The sequence below is a fragment of the Furipterus horrens genome, unplaced genomic scaffold (genome assembly GCF_987537825.1).
Source record: "Furipterus horrens unplaced genomic scaffold, mFurHor1.1.pri manual_scaffold_3, whole genome shotgun sequence".
In the NCBI taxonomy this organism is placed as follows: domain Eukaryota; kingdom Metazoa; phylum Chordata; class Mammalia; order Chiroptera; family Furipteridae; genus Furipterus; species Furipterus horrens.
This window is the reverse complement of record NW_028327173.1, coordinates 137,010,817-137,032,630: the sequence shown is the minus strand read 5'-3', so window position 1 is coordinate 137,032,630 and position 21,814 is coordinate 137,010,817. Positions and strand designations below refer to the sequence as shown.

Below are 21,814 nucleotides of genomic sequence, written 5' to 3'. Positions count from 1 at the left end.
GTTCCCCCCACTATCCTCTGCTTTCAGCCCCTGGAGATGGCAGCCTTCACCACACAGTCAACTTAGGGTTGGTTGGGGTATGTGTGTGTGTTTGGTTTGGTTGGGGGGGAGCGGCGTTGGGGTGTGTGTGTGTGTGTTTAACCGGGCTCTTGGCTGTAATTGGATTCAGGCTGAAACAACCACGTCCGCACCGGGAAAGGAGGGCATTGGGGCGGGGGCGGGGGAGAGGCTGTGGGAGAAGGGAGGGACCAGAGCAGAGAGCAAGAGAGGGCTCGCGATCCAGTTCGCCGACTAAGCAGAAGAAAGATCAAAAAACGGAGAAGAGGGGACGAGCAAACAGGCTCTTTCAAGAACAATTGCCTCATCTCCAAGCAGACAGCGCTCTAGGAATCCAAATTCAGTGCCACCCGAAGACAAAGGCGTCCGAGGGAGTGGCGGCGCGACCCCAGGGCTTGGGCCCCGCCGCGGAGCCCGCACAGCCGGTCTGCCCGGACGGTCGCGGACCATGTCTCCCGCCCCACGGCCCTCCTGCAGTCTGCTGCTCCCCCTGCTCGCGCTCGCCACCGCGCTCGCCTCCTTCAGCTCGGCCCAAAGCAGCTTCAGCCCCGAAGTAAGTGAGCTCCTCCGGCCCCCTGCCTGGAGTCGTGCGGCGGAGGAGGCGAGCCCGGGGGTCTCCAAGGGGACAGCCCCCCTTCGGAGAGGCGGGCTCTCGGGGTCTCGATTGCTCCGGCCTGCAGGATTTCCTCCTTTTTCTTTCCCTCCTCGTCTCCAAACTTCCAAAGCGATCTGACTTTGCCTCCTTCACCCCACCCCACCCGCCACCGCCTTCTTCCCCACTCGTTTCCTTGGAAGAACTTTACAGCCGGGCCCACTCCCCACCTTCCCCAATTCCCCCGGGCTCTGCGCTCAGCTCTGGAACCAGTTGGGAGCCTGATGAATATTTGGACTCCGCTCAGACCCTGCGCCGTCCTGGTTTCTTGTCATGCGCTGGAGTTTGTTGTTTCTTCAACTTTCCAGCTCTCCCGCGCTCTCCCGCCCGCGCTCAGCGGCGCCGGGCTGCCAGGGAGGGCTCTGGAAGACCGCGGCCCCGGCCCTCCGCGCTGCGGCCGCTGCCCACCAGCCGGGCCCTCCACCCACGCATCCGCGCCCAGGTGGGGTCGCGGCTGGACAGCGGAGCGGCCCGGCCCCCCGAGAGGATCCCTCTGGGTCCCGGCCCCCGAGCCCTGGCGTCGAGGGTCACGATGCTGGCGCTCTGGCCGCCTTTTCACACACACACAAAGCTCTCCTTGTGAGTGGGAGCTCGGCTGGGCCGCCGCCTTCTCCCCCGCCCCCTCCCCCGCCTGCTCCTTTAGGCCCTTTTTGTTGTTAATTGTTTTTCTGTGTTAATTGCCTGGAGACAGGCGTCGCACAGGGGGAGAGGGGACAGGGCCTGGGCCCGGGCGCCCGCACAGGTCTCGACTGACTCCAGCGCCCCCCCACCCATTCCCCGACGTTGGCCCATCCGGCGGGGAGGAAGTCGCGTGGGAGTTGTCTGAGGAGGTTTTTCCTCTCTCCCTCTTATTTTGGGGTGAAGGTGGGAGACGGATTTGATCAGTTTCTTATTTTGGGACATCCCAACCCACTCAGCCCTGAGAGGGCCTGGGTGCCTGGGTGCGGTCTGAAGGGGCTGGGAAGGGCCCGAGAAGGGGGAAGGGATCTGGACTTGGCTTCTTCCTACCCCGTCGGCGCCCTGGTCCCACCCCTAGAAGAAACATCTCCAGAAAGAACACACTCTGTCCTAAAGGGATCTGAGGCTGAAAGGAAAAAGGGTGGCCCTAGGAATGGGGTGACCAGGAAGTGTGAAAATCTGCCCTCTGGCTAATCCTGGCACTGGCCAAGCGGAGGAGGCATCCTCTTTCCAGGCCTGGAGTCTTCATCTGAGGCCTGAAAGCAGAGCTCCCAACAAAAGGAGCCCGGGCATCTGGGGAGCAGCCCACTGCCAACATCGCCTGCCCTGCCCCACTAGGCCCCCAAAGGGAGGGGCAGCAGCCCTCTTCTCTGCTTTAAGTGGGTCATGGGCAGTCCCAGTGCCAGAACCACTATTTGCTTCTGGGCCATGGAGGGTGGGAAGCAGAGGGAGGGAGGAGCAGGCTCAGAAGCTCCTATACAGGGCCTGCTGGAGAGCCAGAGGTTCCCCCCAACCCTGGACTCCTAGGCCAGAGGAGGGACCAGTTCCCTTGACTTTCTCATAGAACAGCGCTTTTCAACAGGTGTGCCACAAGAATTTGTGAAACATGCAATACCTGACTCTTTAGTCAAGGGCAAGACTTCCTTTCCCTTAGACTGTCAAATTTATAAAATGACAACTGGCAGCACGACAGTCGTTGTCCGGTGTGAATGAATCAAAATTATACCATTTTTTTTTTTGTCAGATCGGCAAAAAAATATATTTTTTGGTGTGCTGAAGAATTTTAGTAACTAGTTTTTGTGTGCCGTGAAATGAAAAGGGTTGAAAATCACTGACCTGGGGAATGCCTTGCACCACTTCATTTTCAAGGCAAAGCCAACCAACTGAGTTCTTTGACCCAACATGTTGCTCCTTCTCCGGGCCTCAGGCAGCCAATTCCTCCCACCAGTCCTCCATAGTCTTGCAGCAGCTTCAGGACAGCCCTTTCCTCCCCTTGGCCTGTCTGGCTCTCAGCCCTTCCCCCACCCAGCCGCAGACACAAGAGTCCTCTCTTCTGTGGTTCCAACCTCATAGTCTGTGGTTCTTGCTTTGCTCAGAGTCTGTCCCTGTGAGGGAAGAAAGCCTAGGCCTGGGAGGAGAGGGACAGGGGTGCCTCCTTTTCAGGACTCCAGGGAAGTCCCATTTTTGACTAAGCTTCCCCTTTTAACTATTGGATGTGGGGTGGAGGTTGTGGGTATGAACATTTACACCTGCCTACCTTCCTGAAAGACTCCTCAGGGAAGGTTTTGTTTATCCCAGAGCTCCTGGCTGTAGATTATCCTCACCTCTCTGCCAACCTCCCTTCTGTCCTCCTGCCCTAGAGTTCCCCTCAGTTTTGCTCCCTGAGGGTTGAGGGGACCTTACCTCAGTCCTCCTGAATTCCAGCTCTTCATAGGCCACTCTAATCCTTCCCCAAAGCTGAACTCCCACCAGGGGTTGTAAGGCTGGAATGTGTCTACCCTATAGGTGAGGCTAGGGGCAAAGGGAGTTTCCTGCCCAGATAGGTATTGGCCACAGCAGGCTTCCCGAAGGTGCTAGCTGAAGCGTCAGCCAGCACAGGTCAGGGCAAGCATACAGCTGTTGGGGAGAGCAGTGCAGGCCTGAATCACCCTGCTCTGCTCTGCTCTGGTATACCAGAGGTTAAACTTCACTCCCTCTCCTACCCTTGAGAAAAGGCTCTCAGAGTAGGGTGGTGCTGGGGTTACTCTGGCCAGGCCTGTTGGCTCAGGAAAGGCTGGCTTGTTTACATCTCAGGCCCTACCTCCATCATCCTTGGGGGATTACTTCCCAAGACCATGTTGCAATTCTTGCCCCAGCAGGCTCAGGTTCCCAGTCAGCTGCTCCTGAATCACCTCTAGCTCCCGTGCAAGAGCACTGTCCCAGCACCAGGGTGTGAGCCCAGAGGAGAAGGGCCATGTGGAGATTTATCCTAATAACCTGGGGTGGAGGGTGCAGCACCTAACAGCAACCTCAACCCCTCTGCACCCCAAGCTCTCACCCCAGGCACCATGCAGCCCTCTCTGGGCTGCTTAAGGAGGCAATGCTGGAGCAGGAACCAGTTCTCCAGGTAGTATCTCTGCATAGGAGAATCCAAGTATTTTCATATCCTATATATGACTTGGCTCATTTTACTTTTCAGGTTTTAGGAAAATACTCCATTGTTCTTATAATAAAGGCTGACTTTTTCCTCAACGAGGTATTGCAGTGTGTGTACCTTTTGATCAAACACCAAAAACCTAACTTTACTTTAAGGCACTATGCCAGCCTTTATATTATGAACAATTCACAACATGCCTGAAATAAAACAAATTACAGTCCCCAAGTCTCCACCTCACCCCCATCTCCCACTCCCTCTGCTGAGATCCTTAAATGTATGGTTTAGATCCCAAGCCTTAGGTCAAATGCTGCTTGGATAGAAGCAGTGGCAGGATCCTGGCTCTGGCTGCATCACACCTCTGACCACCTGCAGAGGCCCCAGCTTCCCCTATCAGCAGCCAGCCTCAGCCATGGCTCCTTTTCTGCCCTCCTTTCTTAAAAAAAATCTCAGCTGTGAGGGCCCTGGAGGCTTGGCATCCCTCTTCCCTGAGGGTCACATGCCAGGCCCAAGAGTGGAGCCCTTCATCCTCTCCCCTTTCCACCCTAAGAAGACATCTGAGAACTTGGTTAAACAACCAGGGCTCCCATCCTGAAGGCAGCTATAGCCAAAGTCCAGAGCTGGGGCCCACAGCTCCAAGAGGACAAGCCCTACTGGGGCCTGGGCCAGAGTTCAGGTCCAGCCTCCAGCCTTGGAGTTCCTCCAGATCCACTGCCAGAGCCAGGCTGAAAGCTCATTGCTCTTTCTTCATCAAGTGGAGGGTTCAAGCCAGGTACCATGAGGAGGCGGAGGTGTTCCTTGAGCCAGGTGGGAATGCTCTAAGCCACATTCCTTTCCCTACAGGCCTGGCTACAACAATATGGCTACCTGCCCCCTGGGGACCTGCGTACCCACACACAGCGCTTGCCTCAGTCATTCTCAGCTGCTGTCGCTGCCATGCAGAGATTCTACAGTCTGCGGGTGACAGGCAAGGTTGATGCGGACACCATGAAGTAAGTGCTAGACCCTGGCAGGAATTCTGCCCAGCACCCACTGAGACAACACTGAACACCATAGAAGTTGCTCCCTGAATGCCTGACTCCTGCCCCTACCTCATCCCCACATGCTGATCCTGACCCTCTTTTTTATTCACCCTGACCTTGCCCACACTAACCCTGGGGCCAGACATCCCCACTGTCCTCTGAAGACCTTTGTCTTTCATACACTATACTGATCCCAGTCTTTACACTCCATTCTCCCTCAGGGCCATGAAGCGCCCCCGCTGTGGTGTTCCAGACAAGTTTGGAGCTGAGATCAAGGCCAATGTTCGAAGGAAGCGCTACGCCATCCAGGGCCCCAAATGGCAGCATAATGAGGTTACTTTCTGGTGAGTCCAACAGGCAAGTGGCCTTTCTCACAATTGGGTTACCATTCCCTATCAGTTGTGCTTACAGAGACTCCGAGGCATCTTGCCATACTCACCTCTTCCTAGGATGCATCCTTGGGAGTGGGGAGGAGAATACCAGTAACCCTGGAGAGAGGTGCACATTGTATGGGAGAAGGGTATACCCCAGGGCCAGAAAGCCAAAGCCTGAGGGTCCCCTAAGCTCTCAGTACTTGGGGCAGAGGCATCATAAGGCAGCAGGAAGAACTGGGTCAGGCAAAGGTGGCTGAGCAGTTCCGTCGGTCCTGGGAAAGTATAGGGAAGGAGAATTTTGCCCCTTGTAACCCTAACATACTGTAATCCTCTCCCCATGTGGCTGGACCTCAGCATTCAGAATTACACTCCCAAAGTAGGCGAGTATGCCACGTTTGAGGCCATCCGCAAGGCATTCCGCGTGTGGGAGAGTGCCACACCACTGCGTTTCCGAGAGGTACCCTATGCCTACATCCGTGAGGGCCATGAGAAGCAGGCCGACATCATGATCTTCTTCGCTGATGGTTTCCATGGCGACAGCACACCCTTCGATGGCGAGGGTGGCTTCCTTGCGCACGCCTACTTCCCAGGCCCCAACATCGGAGGGGACACACATTTTGACTCTGCCGAGCCTTGGACTGTCAATAATGAGGATCTGAATGGTGAGCCCTGGGACTCTTATTCTGGGGAGAGTCAATGATCATTTATATAGGGTTCTCCTGCCTCCTCCCAAAATCTTATACCCCACAATCTCAGGGCTACAAGGGACTACAAAGATCTCCAGGTATGACGTCCAACAAAAGAAGGAATCCAGTTTTGAACTACTTATATATGGTTTCTTCTCTCACCCAATAATTGGTTTCTCAGTCAAAGATTTAAAAGTATCCACATCACCCACTTTTCTGGACAAATGTCATCCTGGGAGAAACAAGTCCAGATAGGACCTCATCCTTCCTTAACACAGAGCTCCTAGGATAGGGATCCAGCCCCAGAGCACTCTCACCTTCTGGTTTTTTGAGTGGAAAACATGGCAGGCAGGCTTGTGTGTGAAACTAAAGCCCCTGATGGGAAAGCTGGGAGTCTGCGGAAGGGACCGAGGCTGCCATCATAACCCTCCCCACCCCTCCAGGCAATGACATCTTCCTGGTGGCTGTACATGAGCTGGGCCATGCTCTGGGCCTTGAGCATTCCAATGATCCCTCGGCCATCATGGCACCCTTTTACCAGTGGATGGACACAGAGAACTTCGTGCTGCCTGATGATGACCGCAGGGGCATCCAGCAACTTTATGGCAAGTAATCTATGTCCACATCTGCTCCTTTCTCTCTGCTCCTTGTCTTCATTCTCTCTGGACGGCATATTTCTTCCCCTTTCCCATGCCCTACAGTCTCCCCACATCCCCCTCCTGACTCTGTATCTATTCACTCCCACTTTTATTTTATTTCATTTGTCTGTTTTTAGAGAGAGGGGAAAGGAGAAAGAGAGGGAGAGAAACATCAATGTGCAGTTGCCTCTCACGCACCCCTAACTGGGGACCTGGCTTGCAACCTAGGCATGTGCCCTGACTGGAAATTGAACCATATTCGCTCCCACTTTTGAGTCTACATTTTCTGTCCCTTCTTAGCTGCTTGCTTCAGATTCCCTTCACCCTTCCCAAAAGTGCTGTCTGCCCATATGTCTGTCCTTTCCTCTCCCTCTTCCCCCAAGTCTGAAGTGCTCCTGTGTTCTCTGCCCCAGGGAGTAAATCAGTCCCCACCAAGATGCCTCCTCAACCCAGGACCACCTCCAGGCCTTCTTTCCCTGATAAGCCCAAAAACCCCACCTATGGGCCCAACATCTGTGATGGGAATTTTGACACCGTGGCTGTGCTTCGAGGAGAGATGTTTGTCTTCAAGGTGAGAGGAAGAAGTGGGCTGGTTTGGGGGGCCAAAGGGCTCTATGACCAGGAGGCAGGGTGGAAACAGCAGCAGGTGGACTAAAAACTAAAACAGAGGCAGTGGGGGAGCTTTGGGGACTGAGCTGGAGAACTAAGTGACAAGACATAATGTATTCTTCCTACCTCAACTGCCTCCCAGGAGCGCTGGTTCTGGCGGGTAAGGAATAACCAAGTGATGGATGGATACCCAATGCCCATCGGCCAGTTCTGGCGGGGACTGCCTGCATCCATCAACACTGCCTATGAGAGGAAGGATGGCAAATTTGTCTTCTTCAAAGGTAACCAGGCCTTAGTCTTTGGGTGTGTGGAGGGTCTCCTTGGATGAACAGATTCCACTTAACTCCTCCATAGACCCTAGAACCCAAGTGCGACCTCGATCCTGCTCTTCTGTTGCCTCCCCAGGAGATAAACACTGGGTGTTTGATGAAGCTTCCCTGGAGCCTGGCTACCCCAAGCACATTAAGGAGCTGGGCCGAGGGCTGCCTACTGACAGGATTGATGCTGCTCTCTTCTGGATGCCCAATGGAAAGACCTACTTCTTCCGGGGAAACAAGTAAGGTCTCAGGCCTGCCTCCTCAGATACCATTACCAGATTCCCTCTGTTCTGGAGGAAGACCCATTTTACCTCTGGGATGTTTCCCTGGAGAAGGAGTTGGCTAAGTCTCTGTTGTTGCCTAGCAACAGGCAGCCTCCACTGTGTGCTGAGTGAGTGGGATGTGACCGGGTCACCATTTCAGACCTGGTCATTTGACGCCTCCTGCCCCCAGCACTGTGCCTCCGCTGCAGCAGCCTGGCACTGTCATTAAGGGCTGCTGGTGGCTCCTTACAGCCTGCGCCCTCCCTCCCACCTCCACCTTCCGCCACTTTCAGCTACAGGTCCTCATTACTCCAAACCCCTGTCCAGAGCCACTCTTAGCTCACTGGAGAATTCAGTACCAGGTCCTGCTACCCTCTGAGGATGTGCCCAGTGTTCAACCACTTCCCTTTCTCTCCTCTCTACCAGGTACTACCGTTTCAACGAGGAGCTCAGGGTAGTGGACAATGAGTACCCCCAAAACATCAAGGTCTGGGAAGGAATCCCTGAGTCTCCCAGAGGGTCATTCATGGGCAGTGATGAAGGTGAGAGGGGCATGGGAGGTGTCTGTGCGGGGAGGATCAATTGGTACAAGGAGTTAAGAGAGAGGAGGAGGAAAGAAGGAGAGTATTGTGGGAAAATGACGATGACGATAATAACAGTGGAGCCCTTGCCATGGGCCAGGCACTGGGCCAACTGCTTTCCACATGTTAGACCCCTTAGTCCCCACCACTCCCCAACCTGGTACTAGAATTACCCCATTTACAGCTGAGGACACTGACAGATTTTCCTTCTGCTCTTCTCTCTGGGTCTCCTGGACGCGGCCTTACCTCTGTCTTCTTTGCCACCTTCTTGCTGACTCCTGCAGTCTTCACGTACTTCTACAAGGGGAACAGATACTGGAAATTCAACAACCAGAAGCTGAAGGTAGAGCCAGGCTACCCCAAGTCAGCCCTGCGGGACTGGATGGGCTGCCCTTCGGGGGGCCGGCCAGATGAGGGGACTGAGGAGGAAACGGAGGTGATCATCATCGAGGTGGACGAGGAGGGCAGCGGGGCAGTGAGCGCAGCCGCTGTGGTGCTGCCTGTGCTGCTGCTGCTCCTGGTGCTGGCAGTAGGCCTCGCAGTCTTCTTCTTCAGACGCCATGGGACCCCCAAGCGACTGCTCTATTGCCAGCGGTCCCTGCTGGACAAGGTCTGACCCCCACTGCCGCCCGCCCACTCCTACCATGTGGACTTTGCCTCTGAAGGCAAGTGGCAGCAGATGGTGGTGGGTGGGCTGCTCCCACCCGTTCCAAGCTCCCTCGTCACCCCCACCTCCCTTCTCTGTCTCATGACTGGCCTCATCCCTCCTATCCTCATCCCTGGCATTGCTTCTTCCCTAGATGGGTCCCCTGGGGGCTGCACAGGGGCTACCCGTTTCAGTCCCTGCCCCTCAGGGACCCCTGTAGCTTGGTGTATGTCTAGCCTCATCTGAATGTCGTGGCTCTGCACTTGAAGGCAGGACTCTCAGACCTCACTGGTAAAGGTCAAATGGGGTCATCTGCTCCTTTCCATTCCCTGACATACCTTTAACCTCTGAACTCTGACCTCAGGGGGCTCTGGGCACTCCAGCCCCACTCAGCAAGCCCCCAGGTACACCCAGTTTGCAGCCTCCCACCACTCTTTCTAGCCTAAAGGAATCTAACCTTTTATGAAGGGAGACCCTGAGAGAGTGAGGGAGTGGGAGCTGCATAGCCACCTTAAGATCTTGAAAGGGAAGCTCAGAGAGGGTCAGTCCTCTCCACCAAGACCTGCCTCTCCCCCACCACTGCCTCCAAGAACTTCATGGAAGGAGCCTGAGCCATTAAGGAGTAAACTGAGGGTGCAGAAACCCCTGACAGCCCTGCTCTCCCAAATGTTAGCCTTGGATGGAGATGTCAAGGTTGGAAGAGCTGAGACCAGGGGGTGCAGCTACCAGGGTGGGGCCACGGGGAGAGATTTGGTCAGGAGCCTCAAGGCTCAAATGCAGGCAGCTGGGGCAAGTGCCAGGGGCAGGGCAGTCAGAGGGGACAGGAGGGGACCAAAAGGAGGTGCGGCAGGAGTGTATGGCTGGGGGCTCAGCAGGCCCGGCCAGCAAAGATGCCACAAGGTGGGCCATAGTACCCAGGGGAGGGTACATATTATTGGAGCTCTCAGGAAGGGCCTGAGAAAGGCACACTTGCTCCTCTTGGTGCCTCCCCTCTGACCAGACAGCACAGAGGGGAAGGGTGAGGAGCCCAGAGAAAGGAGCAGGGACTGGTGACTGGCCCTTAATGAGAGTAGCCATTACTACTTAGCTACTTAGGGAGCAGGAGGCTCCCAGCAGCAAGCAGCCTTGAGTCAGCCAGTCTCAGGGAGGGCAGGTGCCTGCGCATTTCTTATTTCTTGGTCAGGTTACCCCCTCACTTCCTGATGCCTCCACCCCTCAGCCTACCCTAGGGTGTCCTGCCCCCCTCACCCCCACCCAGCCCACCCATTTGGAGTCTCCTTCGGCCACCCCACCGAAGGTGGTCATGGTACCGGGGACTTGGGAGAGTGAGAGACCTTTCGAGGAGTGCAAGGAGAAGGATGGGGGGGTGGGGGGAATGGGGTGAACGGTGCTGGTAGTTCGGCTAAGTTTGTCTTGTTTGGGTTTTTTGTTTTGTTTAATGTATATTTTTATTATAATTATTATATATGAATTCCCTTCAAATCGTTCCTTTTTTGTTAACAAGGGGCATGGGGAGGGGTGGGGGTGGGGGGCAGAGGCATCGGACCCCAGGAACCTGCAGGGCGGGGCTGGGTCAGTGCCCTCTAAGGACATTTTTGACCTTGTTCAACCTTTCCACAAAGAATAAATGGTGTTTCACATTTCATGTGTGGCTGCAGTTCTCTCATAGGGTGAATGGGCTGTGGCCACAAAGGAAATGAAGAGGGGGAGAGCGTGCTCATGAACAATGCTTTCCAAGAGATGGGCATTTGGTATTTTTCGTAAAGGAATATGTTTACTCGGTGGATAAAGGGATTCAGGGGCCAGAGTTGGAAAGGAAAGCATACTCCCGGGGGCAGGGGGGCGGTCCACAGGGCCCAGGCACTCTCCCAACCTGGCCTAAGGGGCTACCTTTGAGGCCCAGGGCTACAAAGCCAAGAGGAAGTGGTCAAGCTGATGCCACTCGGAAAATCTTCCTAAACTGCCTTACCCTGTCCTGTGACCTGGCCACAGATCCTATTTCCTCAAGCCTCTGCCTCCTGCTGGGGAGTCCCACGATCATATTCAGCCCCAGGCTCTGTGGCAAGTCTTCCACCCCAGCCCTCCTCGGACTCTAAGCCTCTTCCAGGCCTGGGGTTCAGCTCCCGGGGCAGAGATAACAGAGGCGGGGAGAAAGAGGTTGCCCCTTGGCCAGTTAGGAGCAGCCTGTGTCTGGCTACACAGAGATCTTACCCCAGCTGCTCAGGAGAGGCAGGATGGTCAGGTTGGAAGGACAGAACAGAATAGCAAGGCTTTGTTTCCTCTTTCTTTAGAAACTGCGCCCAGACAGGGTTCCCAGGCTGCTGACCCACCCTTCCTCCGAAACCAGCCTGTAGGGAGGAATAGCTCAGTTGCTGAGTCAGCTCAGCTGGAGAGGAGCAGTTCTCCCCCACTTCCCGCCCCTTTCCCTTCCTGCCTCAGCCCAGCCCACCCTAGGCTCTAGCCCAGGGCCCCTCCACAGCCTGCCTCCAAGAACCCTGGCCCCACCTAGGCCAGTCCTATCCAGCTGCTATTCAGGGCTGCTTGGTGTGATTGCTTTGGCAGAAGGGGTACCCCACCTTCCTACCAGCCAAGAACCCTGACCCTACACCCGGCCTCCTGTGCCTCTTCTGCCAACAGCTGTTTGGCACAGCCTGTGTGTCTCAGTGGAGTTGGCCACCATCACCCTGCCACCCTCACCCCAGGAGATAGGGACCCCTGAGAAGCCGGCACAGAAAAGTCAGGGGTGTCCGGGAGTGGCGAGGCCTGTACATGTGGCAAGGAGCTCAAAGATGAGCTCATGGCCCCTTTGTGCTTTTGTGGCCCACATCTGGAGGCAATTACAGATGTTATCCAGTGGGAGTTCTGCGAAACACAGCTGGAACCAGTGGAGGAGCCTGGGGAGGGGGGACAGCCAGAGGGAAGAGGAGGGGGAACCCAGGGCTCCCGAGGCTGAATGCGGTTTCCCCATCACGAGGAAATTGTTTGGCCCTGATTCTGGAATCACAAGATGCTCTCTGAAGCCAAGGGGGAGAGACGGGAATGGAGGACCAGAGACAAAGGGGGAAGGGGTGGAAGAGCAGGGATAATTGTGGGGTGGAGGCTGCTGGTCTCGTGCTGCCCTGGGCCTGAGGGATCCAGCCCAGTGAGACTGCCAGGCTACCCCAGGAAGTGACTTGGTGACCTCCGTGCCCCAGCTGAGTGAACTACTTGACCTGGTCAGGCTGGGGTGAGAGGAGAGCAGAGAGCCCTATGGCTCCTGAGAGACCTGCAAATGAGTTTTCACTGGCCCTACCCGCTTTGTCCATTGGGCCTGACCCAATGTCTATGGTTCCAAGTTCCTTTATTCGAAAGCAGCACATGTGAGTTAGAGCAGCCAGGAGGGAGCCAAAGGGAATCTGTGAGGAGGTTTGGGCAGAACCCAGGGAAGCCAGCTCCGAGGAGAATAAACTGGGGACAAGCGCAGAAGAGAGGCAGTGCTCTGCCCACCACTGCACCCCACACATTTGGAGGGGGGAGCCATGGACTGCTTTGTCATCGCCTCCCTTCTCTAGGGATCTTGCCACCAGCTGGGCCCATGCCTCCAAGTCTGCCAGCCAGGCAGTGGGTCAGCAGGATGGGAGGGGAAGATCTAAGTGGAGTTTTAGAGAAAAGAGGACTGAACAGTGACCCCCACCCCAAACACACATCCTCGCCAGCTCTGCTGGCCTTTCATGGTCCCTGCCCAAGGGCCCCTTCTCCCCACAATCTGATAAATTTCCCAGTCCTCTCCCCTCTGTATCCCTTTGTCCCTCACCAGCTAAGGGGAAGTGGTAGGAAACCAACATTTGCCAAGATCCTCACTACACCCAATGATGCAGGCACTAACCCTGCCTCCATTTTACAGATGCCATAACTGAGGCCCAGATAAGACTTGCTGAAGACCACAGCTTATTAGTACAAAATTAAAACCCAAATCTTCTGATTTATTTTTTTTCTGTACAGGCAGATTCTGACTGTGTTTCTTGAGTATCCCTTCCCATGTGGACCCCATTTAGCTGGGTGTCTGTGTGGCAGGGGATCTGTCAGCATGCCTACTGTGCCCTGCAGTACATCCAACATCAGCATTGGGATTGGGGGTGCAGGGGAAGAAGGACGCTTCCTCAGAAATCCACTTTGCCAGAAGTCACTTCCTGCTGGGGAAGAAAGGAGGCAGCGGGACTCAGAAGCCAAAGGCACTGAGTAGGACAATGGCAGCAGGTAGGGGAGGGAGGATCGTGGTGAATGGCTGTGGCAAGGGTTTGTGGGGTGGTGGGGGGAGTGGAGGCCTTCATGGATAGTTCCCACTCCCCTCCTAAAACCCCAAGGAAACCTCAGTCAAGGATGTTCCACTGTCCTGCAGTCCCTGTTCCCCCTTCCAACCCCTCACCTTAAATCTGAATTCACCTTGCCCCTTCCTGAAAGCAACTAGAGGTGACCTCTGAAAATGGTTCGCTATTCACTTGACCCAGAAAACCCCACAAAATCATACAAATCAAGAGGTTCAGATCTTTGTGTTCACTTTAAGAACACTCGTGAAACTGCCTAAGCCATCAAGAGTATGTATAGGCGAAAAGCCACCTAGTATCTGAAAGCTGTAACTTTAAAGAAGCAATGTGTCCCCTTCCCTTGATGCAATAGTGGAGTTGGTAGCTGTGTCCAGGCCAAACAGTGGGGCTGGACATAGGGTCGGGGTGGCCCAAAAAGAGTGCTGAGTTTTTGCTGCACATGCTTAAAAATGCAGAGAGCAATGCTGAACTTAAGGGTTTATATGCAGATTCTCTGGTCATTGAGTACATCCAGGTGAACAAAACCCCCAAGATGTGGCATAGAATTTACAGAGCTCATGGGCAGATTAGTCCATACATGAGCTCTCCCTGCCACAATGAGATGGTCCTTACGGAAAAAAGAGCAGATTGTTCCCGAACCAGAAGAGGAAACTGCACAGAAGAAAATGATAGCCCAGAAGAAACAAAAGCTTATGGCCTCAGAGTAAATTCAGCATAAAAGAAATACGAATAAAAGTAAAAAATAAAAATTAAAAAAAAAAAAAAAAACTTTTATGCTGAATTCACCTTTAGAAGATCAATTCCTGCATACCTAGCCTGGAGGGTTTTGCCTTCCTCCTTCAGACGGTCTTGGGAGACAGAGGAGACCCAGAGATGGGGTAGGGGGAGCTGGGCAGACCTAGAGGCAGCCTGCATGGAGGCTGTGCAGCAGGGGCCTGAAAGGGAGGCAGGCCCAACTGGCCAGAAGCCACCTTCCAAATGAGCTCACACACATACTTTCCACCCTGGCCCAGGGCCGATGGCTGAGCGCCTTCCAGGCCAGCTTTCCCCAGTCAGGCCCAACCCCCTCTGTCCTCCCCTGTCCCTCACCAGTCCTGGACCCAGGGGTTCCACGACAGAATCAGACACCCCAGACCACAGCTGTCACCACAGTGCAAGGGAGAAGCTTCCTCTGCCTCCATGCTGAGGCCAAGTACCTCCAGGTCCTTTATTCCTCCAAGAGCCCCTTTGTGGCTTAGGGGAAGGAGAGATTAGCTTCCCCCTCCCAAAGACCCACACCTGGGTAGGGAGTGGCGGTAGAGGGGACAGAAGAGGTGTCCACACAGTAGTGAATTGGCGGAAGGACTTCCTTTGAGTGTTTAAAGTAGCTCATTGACTCAGGGACCAGACCAGGTCTGGGAGCTGCCTCACCATGGATCACATCCTGCTCACTCACTTCATTTCCCGCTAGGGGCACTTCCCTGATTTGGGGCAAGATGGGATCATGGGGTCTGTGTGAGGCAAGGCCAAGCTGACCACAAAGTTGGGGGGGAGTTGACAAGAAAGGGAGGATGGGCCACCAGTGCCTCCAAAGGCCTAGCAGATTCACACACACGCAATAGGCTCCAGCTCTTTTTGATGCCTCCTGTGGTCAAACACATCACCCTCACCCAGCTTCCAGAAACATGTAGCACCAGGCCAGAGAGCAGGATCAATTCCCAAAAATGCTCTCCTTAGCCACTCAGTGCCTGGCTCTGTGCTAGGAACGTGGCTGCCCTGACCATATACCCTGGATCCAATATCTTCCTGAGGTTCTGTGAGTTAGTATATAGGCAGACATGACAATTTGTCTCACTTTGAATTCCCAGAATACAGCCACTGCAAGTGATCACACAGCCAGCTGTTGCCATCTAAGGCATTAATGGTATCATTCTGTCAAGGATCGACTATGATTTATAATAATACTGACCTCATCACAGCCACTGGACAAACATGTACTGTCCTTAATTTTTTTTTTACAGAAGAGTTGGATGGTTCTAGGCACACAGAAGCCCCTTAACTTAATAAGTTTGTTGACTTAAGTTGCCAATGAGAGCTGTGATATACATAAGTAAACAATGGTACTTGTGAATATGTAAGTACTGTATTGTATACATATGTACATAAGTTATGTATAGTAAGTAGTGATACATAAATTAAAAGATCATTGAGCTACACACTTAAACTTATTTTATTTCTGTAAACCCTATTTCTGTAACTTTACTGTATGTTTCACCTCTATTTTAAAAAGGTTAAAAAAATAAAGAAAAATATATCGAGGTAAAGAGGTTCATAACTCCAGAACCACAACTTTGGGTATAGACCTCCTCCTTCTGAGCCGACCCTCCTCACCAGCCTGCCCTTAAGGTGTGTGTGTGTGGGGGGGGGGGTCAGTACCAGGTTGTGTTGGCCCAGCTCTTCTGGAAATATCGATCCTTCCGATTGCACCCGGGTCCAGTCTGCTCCTGGACCTTGACCTGGAGAGGCCAGCAGCAGGGTCTGTCTCTCTTCCCTACAACCCTCTAAGCTCCATTCCAGTGTCCTGTCTCTCCTCCATTCCACTGGCCTGTGCTCCAGAGGTCCCCTCACCCTAAGTCTGCACAAACCTGCATATAAGTTCCGGGTGGAGGAAAGCTGCGGAAGGGGACCAGAGACCCACCCCTCTCTGGCTGCGGGTACACCCCCTCTACAGCAGAGACCAGCTGGGCAAGTTTTGCAAGGTGACAGCTCCCCCTTGTGCTGGGTATTGTCACTGCAAATCAAGCCCGAAGTAAGAGAAGCAGAGGCAAACGCAGCCTCTGCACCTCCCACCCCTCCTCCCGAGACCACAGATACCACCAGCCAGTCCCTTCCCCCTTTCCACTTTCTACGTTTCCACCCAGGACACCTGTACTTAAAGGGGTGGGGCTACGGGCGCGACAGGGTGACAAGCCTTAGTCTTTCAGGGGCAGAGAGAGCCAAGTCAGAGTTTCCAGCTCTCATCCTTGTACGGGGGTTGGTGGGTAGCCTTCGAATAACTCCAAGAAGGAAGAAGGAATTGAGGGAGTTGGGACAGAGGGTCCGCAGGAGGAAGTACGGGAGACACTTTGGAGCCCCCTCTTCAGAGCTCCTCTGAGCTGTCACACTGCCCCCCTGTGGATGCCTCAGACATCGATGACTCCAGGATACCTATCCCCCAGGCTCCTGGTTGGGAGTCCAGGTGGGTCTGCACTCTGGGACTTCAGAATGCTCTCATTGAGCTCCCTCTAGCCAAGGCAAGCCGGCCTCTGTAACTCCTGTATCTAAGGGTGGGACGTTTCTGTGACACTTCTCGGAGGCCTCTGGCGATGCTGGCGGACGAGGAGAGCCTCTAACCTGCGCTCATCCTCCTCAGCTTATCCTCACCTTGGGGCGAGGAGAATCCTTAATCTCTGCCTCACACTTGCGAGGTTCTTAAATATTGTAGTTTAAAAAAAAAAGAATGCCAGTAGGTATTTTGTGAATAGCATCATATTTTTGCTTTGTGCTAAAAGTTTCGTTAAAAATAAACGTTTAAAATATACCAAGTATTTTCAAAACCATCTTAGTATTTAATTTTGTAATATATCAGAGACTCAGACAATGGACATGATTGAGGCCACTCTCAGACTTCCAGGAGGTGTCCCCAACCCTGCCTCTCCTTCTCTTCCAAAGCACAAGGAAACTTGCTCCCATAACCATCTGGTAGGGTCTTCAACTTCCCCACTCCCTTCAAACATAGAGGTTTCCCCATCTTGAAAAGCTGTCTACTGGATACTGCTGCAGTCTTGAATGATTTCCCCAATCCCCCCTTTTTCTTTCAAGCCAAGGTTTTTCAAGAGCTGTCTGCATTCCTTCTCCAGTCATTTCTTTTTAACCTAACTTCCAGTCATTTCTTTTTAACCTAACTTCAACATTTGTATTCCAACCCAGGATATTTAGAAATTTACTGAAATTGCTCCTGATCCCTTTTTTTCCACCCCAGGCCTTTACTTCCTTTCACTTTCTTTATTTTTTTTTAACATAAAATTTAAAATTGTAATGGGAAAAAAGATAATAAATCTGAAAAGACAAACAATAGATTGTGGAAACGTTTCTAGACCAAACAGCTAACAGCTAAGTGGAAAAAAATGAGTCTACAAATTAATAGGAAAAACATAACCCAAAAGGAGAATGACTAAAGGATATTAGTGACTAAGTAAGTCACATGGCTAACAAATATAAGATGATCAGCCCCACTGTAGACTGGCTATGAAAATTAAAGAAACGAATTATAATTTTTTTATTTAGAGTATCAAAGAATACGAGGGTAGTAACACCCAGTGCTGGTGAGGAGAATAGGAAAGCAGTATGTTCAAACTTAATAAGAATGTGACCTACTCTAAAATTTTTTTGAAACAGTTACCCACACCATCTATTACAATTAAAAACTACATATGCCCTTTGACTATAGCTTATGCCCCAGTAATCCGATTTTAGGAGCTCTATTCTTTAGAAATAGAAGCACAATTATGTACCTTCTTTCACTTTCTTTGGCTTCATGTTATCATCTAACTCACCTTGCTTCCAGAATTTCCCTTTGCCCTTCTCTTCAGGGAAGTTATGACACCCTGAAATCCATGAGTCTGTAGTTGTCACAGAGCCCTGAAGGCCCAGGGACAGGTGTCCCTCTGCATTAATCCTACCTGCACCCTTAGTTTTCTGTTCCTTAAGCAGGGAGTAGGCTGACTTTCTTTATTTGCTCCATTAATTCCAGTTTCTGCCCTTCAGACTATACGAAATAAACAAATTCTTGCTTTAAACTACCACACTTTAAATATTTGGATCTAGTTTTTTGTGTCTTCAATCCCTCATGAAAATTAAGCTTTTTTTATGTGTAAAAAGCCTTTCTGGTTCCACAAACAGCTTATTATATGGCTTAAAGGCCCCACACCATTCCTATCACCCTCCTCTGGACTAATTAATTTTATCAATTTTTTAAAACATAGTTTCCAGTACACAAGAGGCAGTATCACATAGTGTTGGAAGCAAGGGCTCTGGAATTACATGATCTAGGTTTGAGTCCAGTTGTACAATTACTACTGGGGCGACTTTCAGCAAGTTATACTTCTTCCCTTAGCTTCAATTTTCTCAACTTTACAATGAGGCTAATAATAAAAAGCGTAGTTGAGTCCTGGCTGTGTGGTTCGGTGGATTGAGTGTTGGCCTGCAAAGAGTCAGTGGTTCGATTCCCAGTTAGGGCACATGCCTAGGTTGTAGGCCAGGACTCTGGTTGGTGGCGTGTGAGAGGCAACCGATTGATGTATCTCTCGCACACTGATGTTTCTCTCTCTCTCTTACTCCTTCCCTTCCTCTTTCTCTAAAAGTAAATAAATTGTCTTCTAAAAAAATAAAATAAAACATATTAAAATTTTTAATTAAAAAATGGGTAGTTGAGTGGATTAAGAGATATAATCTATGTAATGCTCACCAAACATTTATTAAGTACCTACTTTGTGCCAGACATTGTTTTGGGCACTAGGGAAAACACCAGCAAACAAATAGATCTCTGCCCCCATTAAACTTACATTCTTGTGGGAAAAGCAGGCAGGAAATATAGTAAATGAGCAAAATATATACTGTATTAGATAGTCATAAGAAATTTCCAAATCTTTAGATTCTGCATCCTTTTTTATTAAAAATTCCACCTGTAAACCATCATTCTCTTCTCACCTTTTACTATGAGCACTCAAGAGAAGCCAGGCTGCTTCTTCAACATTTTGCTTAGAAGTTTCTTCAATCACCCTTGCTGGTGTAGCTCAGTGGATTGAGTACCGGATGCCTGCAAACCAGAGTTGTCAGTTAGATTCCTAGTCAGGACACATGTCTGGGTTGCGGGCCAGGTCCCTAGTTGGGGGCGCTTGAGAGGCAATCACACATTGATATTTCTCTCCCTCTCTTTCTCCCTTCCTCTAAAAATAAATAAATAAAATCTTCAAAATAAAAGAGAAGTTTCTTCAACAAAATATCCAATTTTATTGCTCACAAATTCTACCTTCCACAAAACATTGTAACTCAAACACAGTTAAGCAGAGTTCTTTGTCACTTTATAACAAGAATCTCCTTTTCTCCACTTTCCAATACTCCTCAGCTCTATCTGAGACCTCTCAGAATAACCTTTACTGTCCATATTTCTACCAACATTTTAATCTGTTCACTACCACCGAGGTATTCTCTAAGAAAACTGAAGCCCTCTCTACAGCTCTCCTCTTCTGAGCCCTCACAAGAATTGCCCTTAACAGTACATTCAAAGCGATGCAGGCTCTCTCTAACATGCACCTCCAAACTCTTCCAGCCTCTGCCCGTTACTCAGTTCCAAAGCCACTTCTACATTTTTAGGTATTTGTTACAGCAGCACCCGCACTTTTCAAGACCAAGTTTCTATCTTAGTCCATTCAGACTTCTATTTTAAAAATACCACCAACTGGGTAGCTTATAAACAACAGAAATTTATTGTCCACAGTTCTGGAGGCTCAGAAGTCCAAGATTAGGGGGCCGACATGATCACCTTCTGGTGAGGTTTCTCTTCCTGGTTCATAGCCAGTGCCTTCTCACTGTGTCCTCACATAACAGAAAAGGCTAGATAGGGTTCTACTCTCATGCTCAAAGTATCTCCCAAAGGCCCACCTGCTAAGACTATCATCTTTAGGGGTTAGGAAATCAGCATCAGAATTTTGGGGGAAAATGTTCAAAGGACAGTGAAATATAAATTCAGTATCTGGCTTCGTTGGTTTTCTTGGCTTCATGCATATTAAATCTGGTATTTTTATTGATACAGTATAAAAAAAGAATCTGGGGGGACACGAACATTCAGACCATAACACCTTGGCTCCTGCACATGCTAGTAGTTTGATCTTGAGCAAATTATTTAAACTATCTATGATTTAGTTTCCTCAATTATAAAACAAGGACAAAAAAAGCACCTACTTTCTAGAGGTATGATGAGGATTAAATGAGATAATACATGTGAAGTACTTAGTGCCAAGCATATGATGAGTACTCTGTAAAAGTTATCATTTTGAAAACCAAACTTTTGCCCGTATTCCTGAAAAAGTTTTAAGAACATCTCCATAGACCCATTTCTAAATGTACTTGATGGTCTAGGATGTGATTTATGTGAGCCTGGACACTTAAACTCACTAAACAAATTAAAGCTTAAACTCATTATAAGCACCTTGGTCTTTTTAATTTCTTCCTTTCTTTCTTGTTTTTATTGCTTGAATTCACTCTTAAATATGTCTAGCACAGGCCTTACACATGGAAGGCATTCTAATAAATATTTATAGAATGAAAGTTTGTTCTACCCTGGTGCAGTTTCTTCCTGATGATGACAATGATGATCATGATGACGATGATGATTGTTCCCAAAAGCATAGATCTTGATTTTATTTTCAGCAAATTTCTGTTTATTCTGCACACTAAACCATGGGCTCTCTTCTTCCTTCCCACTACAACTCTTCCCATCTCACCACCATCTGCCCTGCTTCCTTTCCACATTCCTCAACCACCCACATTCTGGATCCTCTGGGTACTCTCCATGGCTCTATGGCTTTTAAATTTATGTATCTGACCTCTCTTTCTAACTAGACTCAAAGCTCCTTGAGTTCCAGGCAACAGCTATGTACCCAGCATAGAGAACACAGTAAAACACTGTTAAAAGCTCCATGATCACTTCTAGGACTTAACTTTTTCTTTAAATTTTATTTATTTACTTTTAGAGAGAGGGAAAGGAAGGAAGAGAGAAAGAAATATTGATGTGTGAGAGAAACATAGACTGGTTGCCTCTCCCACGCCCCCAACTGGGGACCTGGCCCACAACCTAGGCATATGCCCTGGCTGGGAATCGAACCAGCGACCCCTCCGTTCACAGGCCGGCACTCAATCCACTGAGCCACACCAGCCAGGGCAGGACTTAAATATTTTAAATTTCCCCAACTTCTTTGCCCCTCTTTCCTTTGCTCATCCTCCTCCTACATTGAGGGTTCTATTTCACCCCTCATTAATCCCACAGGCTGCAAGAGAGAACTGAGAGAGGTGGGATATAGAACGAAGGGCTTGGGTCCAAGTGGAAGAAAGGCCTTTTTATGACCAACTCTGGCTTCAGGCTCTGCTAAAATCCCTTTTTTGTTTGTTTGGTTTTTTAATTTTTTAGAGAGAGGGGAAGGAAGAGAGAGAACTAGAGGGAGAGAAACAGCGATAAACCTAGGATAAACCTGGCCCACAACCCAGGCATGCACTCTGACTGCGAATTAGAATTGAACCTGTGACCTTTCAGTTCCCAGGCGGGTGCCCAATCCACTGAACCACACCAGCCAGGGCTGAGATCCCAGTTTTTAACATATCAAAACCAATGTCTTTAACATAAAACTGTTTTGTACCATTTGTAAAGCAGTGAGAGTAGTAAGGACCCAAGTGTATGTTCTATCCAAAGCAAGATCGCCCAGGTTCAAAAACTTCGTTTCAGCATTTACTAGATCCATGATCTTGAACAAAATACTTAACCTCTCTACCCAGTTTCCT

At 50.7% G+C, this 21,814-nt stretch overlaps 1 protein-coding gene and 1 pseudogene across 1 annotated transcript; both read left to right on the top strand.

Annotated features, from left to right (window-relative positions):
• Nucleotides 1-244: 244 nt before the first annotated feature.
• On the top strand, nucleotides 245-10,579 carry MMP14 (matrix metallopeptidase 14). Its single transcript, XM_090270292.1, has 10 exons — nucleotides 245-610; nucleotides 4,644-4,792; nucleotides 5,044-5,166; nucleotides 5,551-5,858; nucleotides 6,326-6,487; nucleotides 6,934-7,091; nucleotides 7,272-7,410; nucleotides 7,535-7,685; nucleotides 8,136-8,251; nucleotides 8,575-10,579. The coding sequence occupies exons 1-10, from the start codon at nucleotides 506-508 to the stop codon at nucleotides 8,904-8,906; spliced, it is 1,743 nt and encodes a 580-aa protein (XP_090126418.1). The 5' UTR covers nucleotides 245-505; the 3' UTR covers nucleotides 8,907-10,579.
• A 9,374-nt stretch (nucleotides 10,580-19,953) lies between these two features.
• On the top strand, nucleotides 19,954-20,074 carry LOC150016083 (small nucleolar RNA SNORA8; annotated as a pseudogene).
• Nucleotides 20,075-21,814: the final 1,740 nt, after the last annotated feature.

Excerpts from the sequence above, each read along its gene's own strand:
- MMP14 (XM_090270292.1), top strand. The coding sequence starts at position 506 with ATGTCTCCCGCCCCACGGCCCTCCTGCAGTCTGCTGCTCCCCCTGCTC. Across the intron at positions 4,793-5,043 it reads GTTGATGCGGACACCATGAA|GGCCATGAAGCGCCCCCGCT; the intron begins GTAAGTGCTAGA and ends ATTCTCCCTCAG. Across the intron at positions 5,859-6,325 it reads CAATAATGAGGATCTGAATG|GCAATGACATCTTCCTGGTG; the intron begins GTGAGCCCTGGG and ends CCACCCCTCCAG.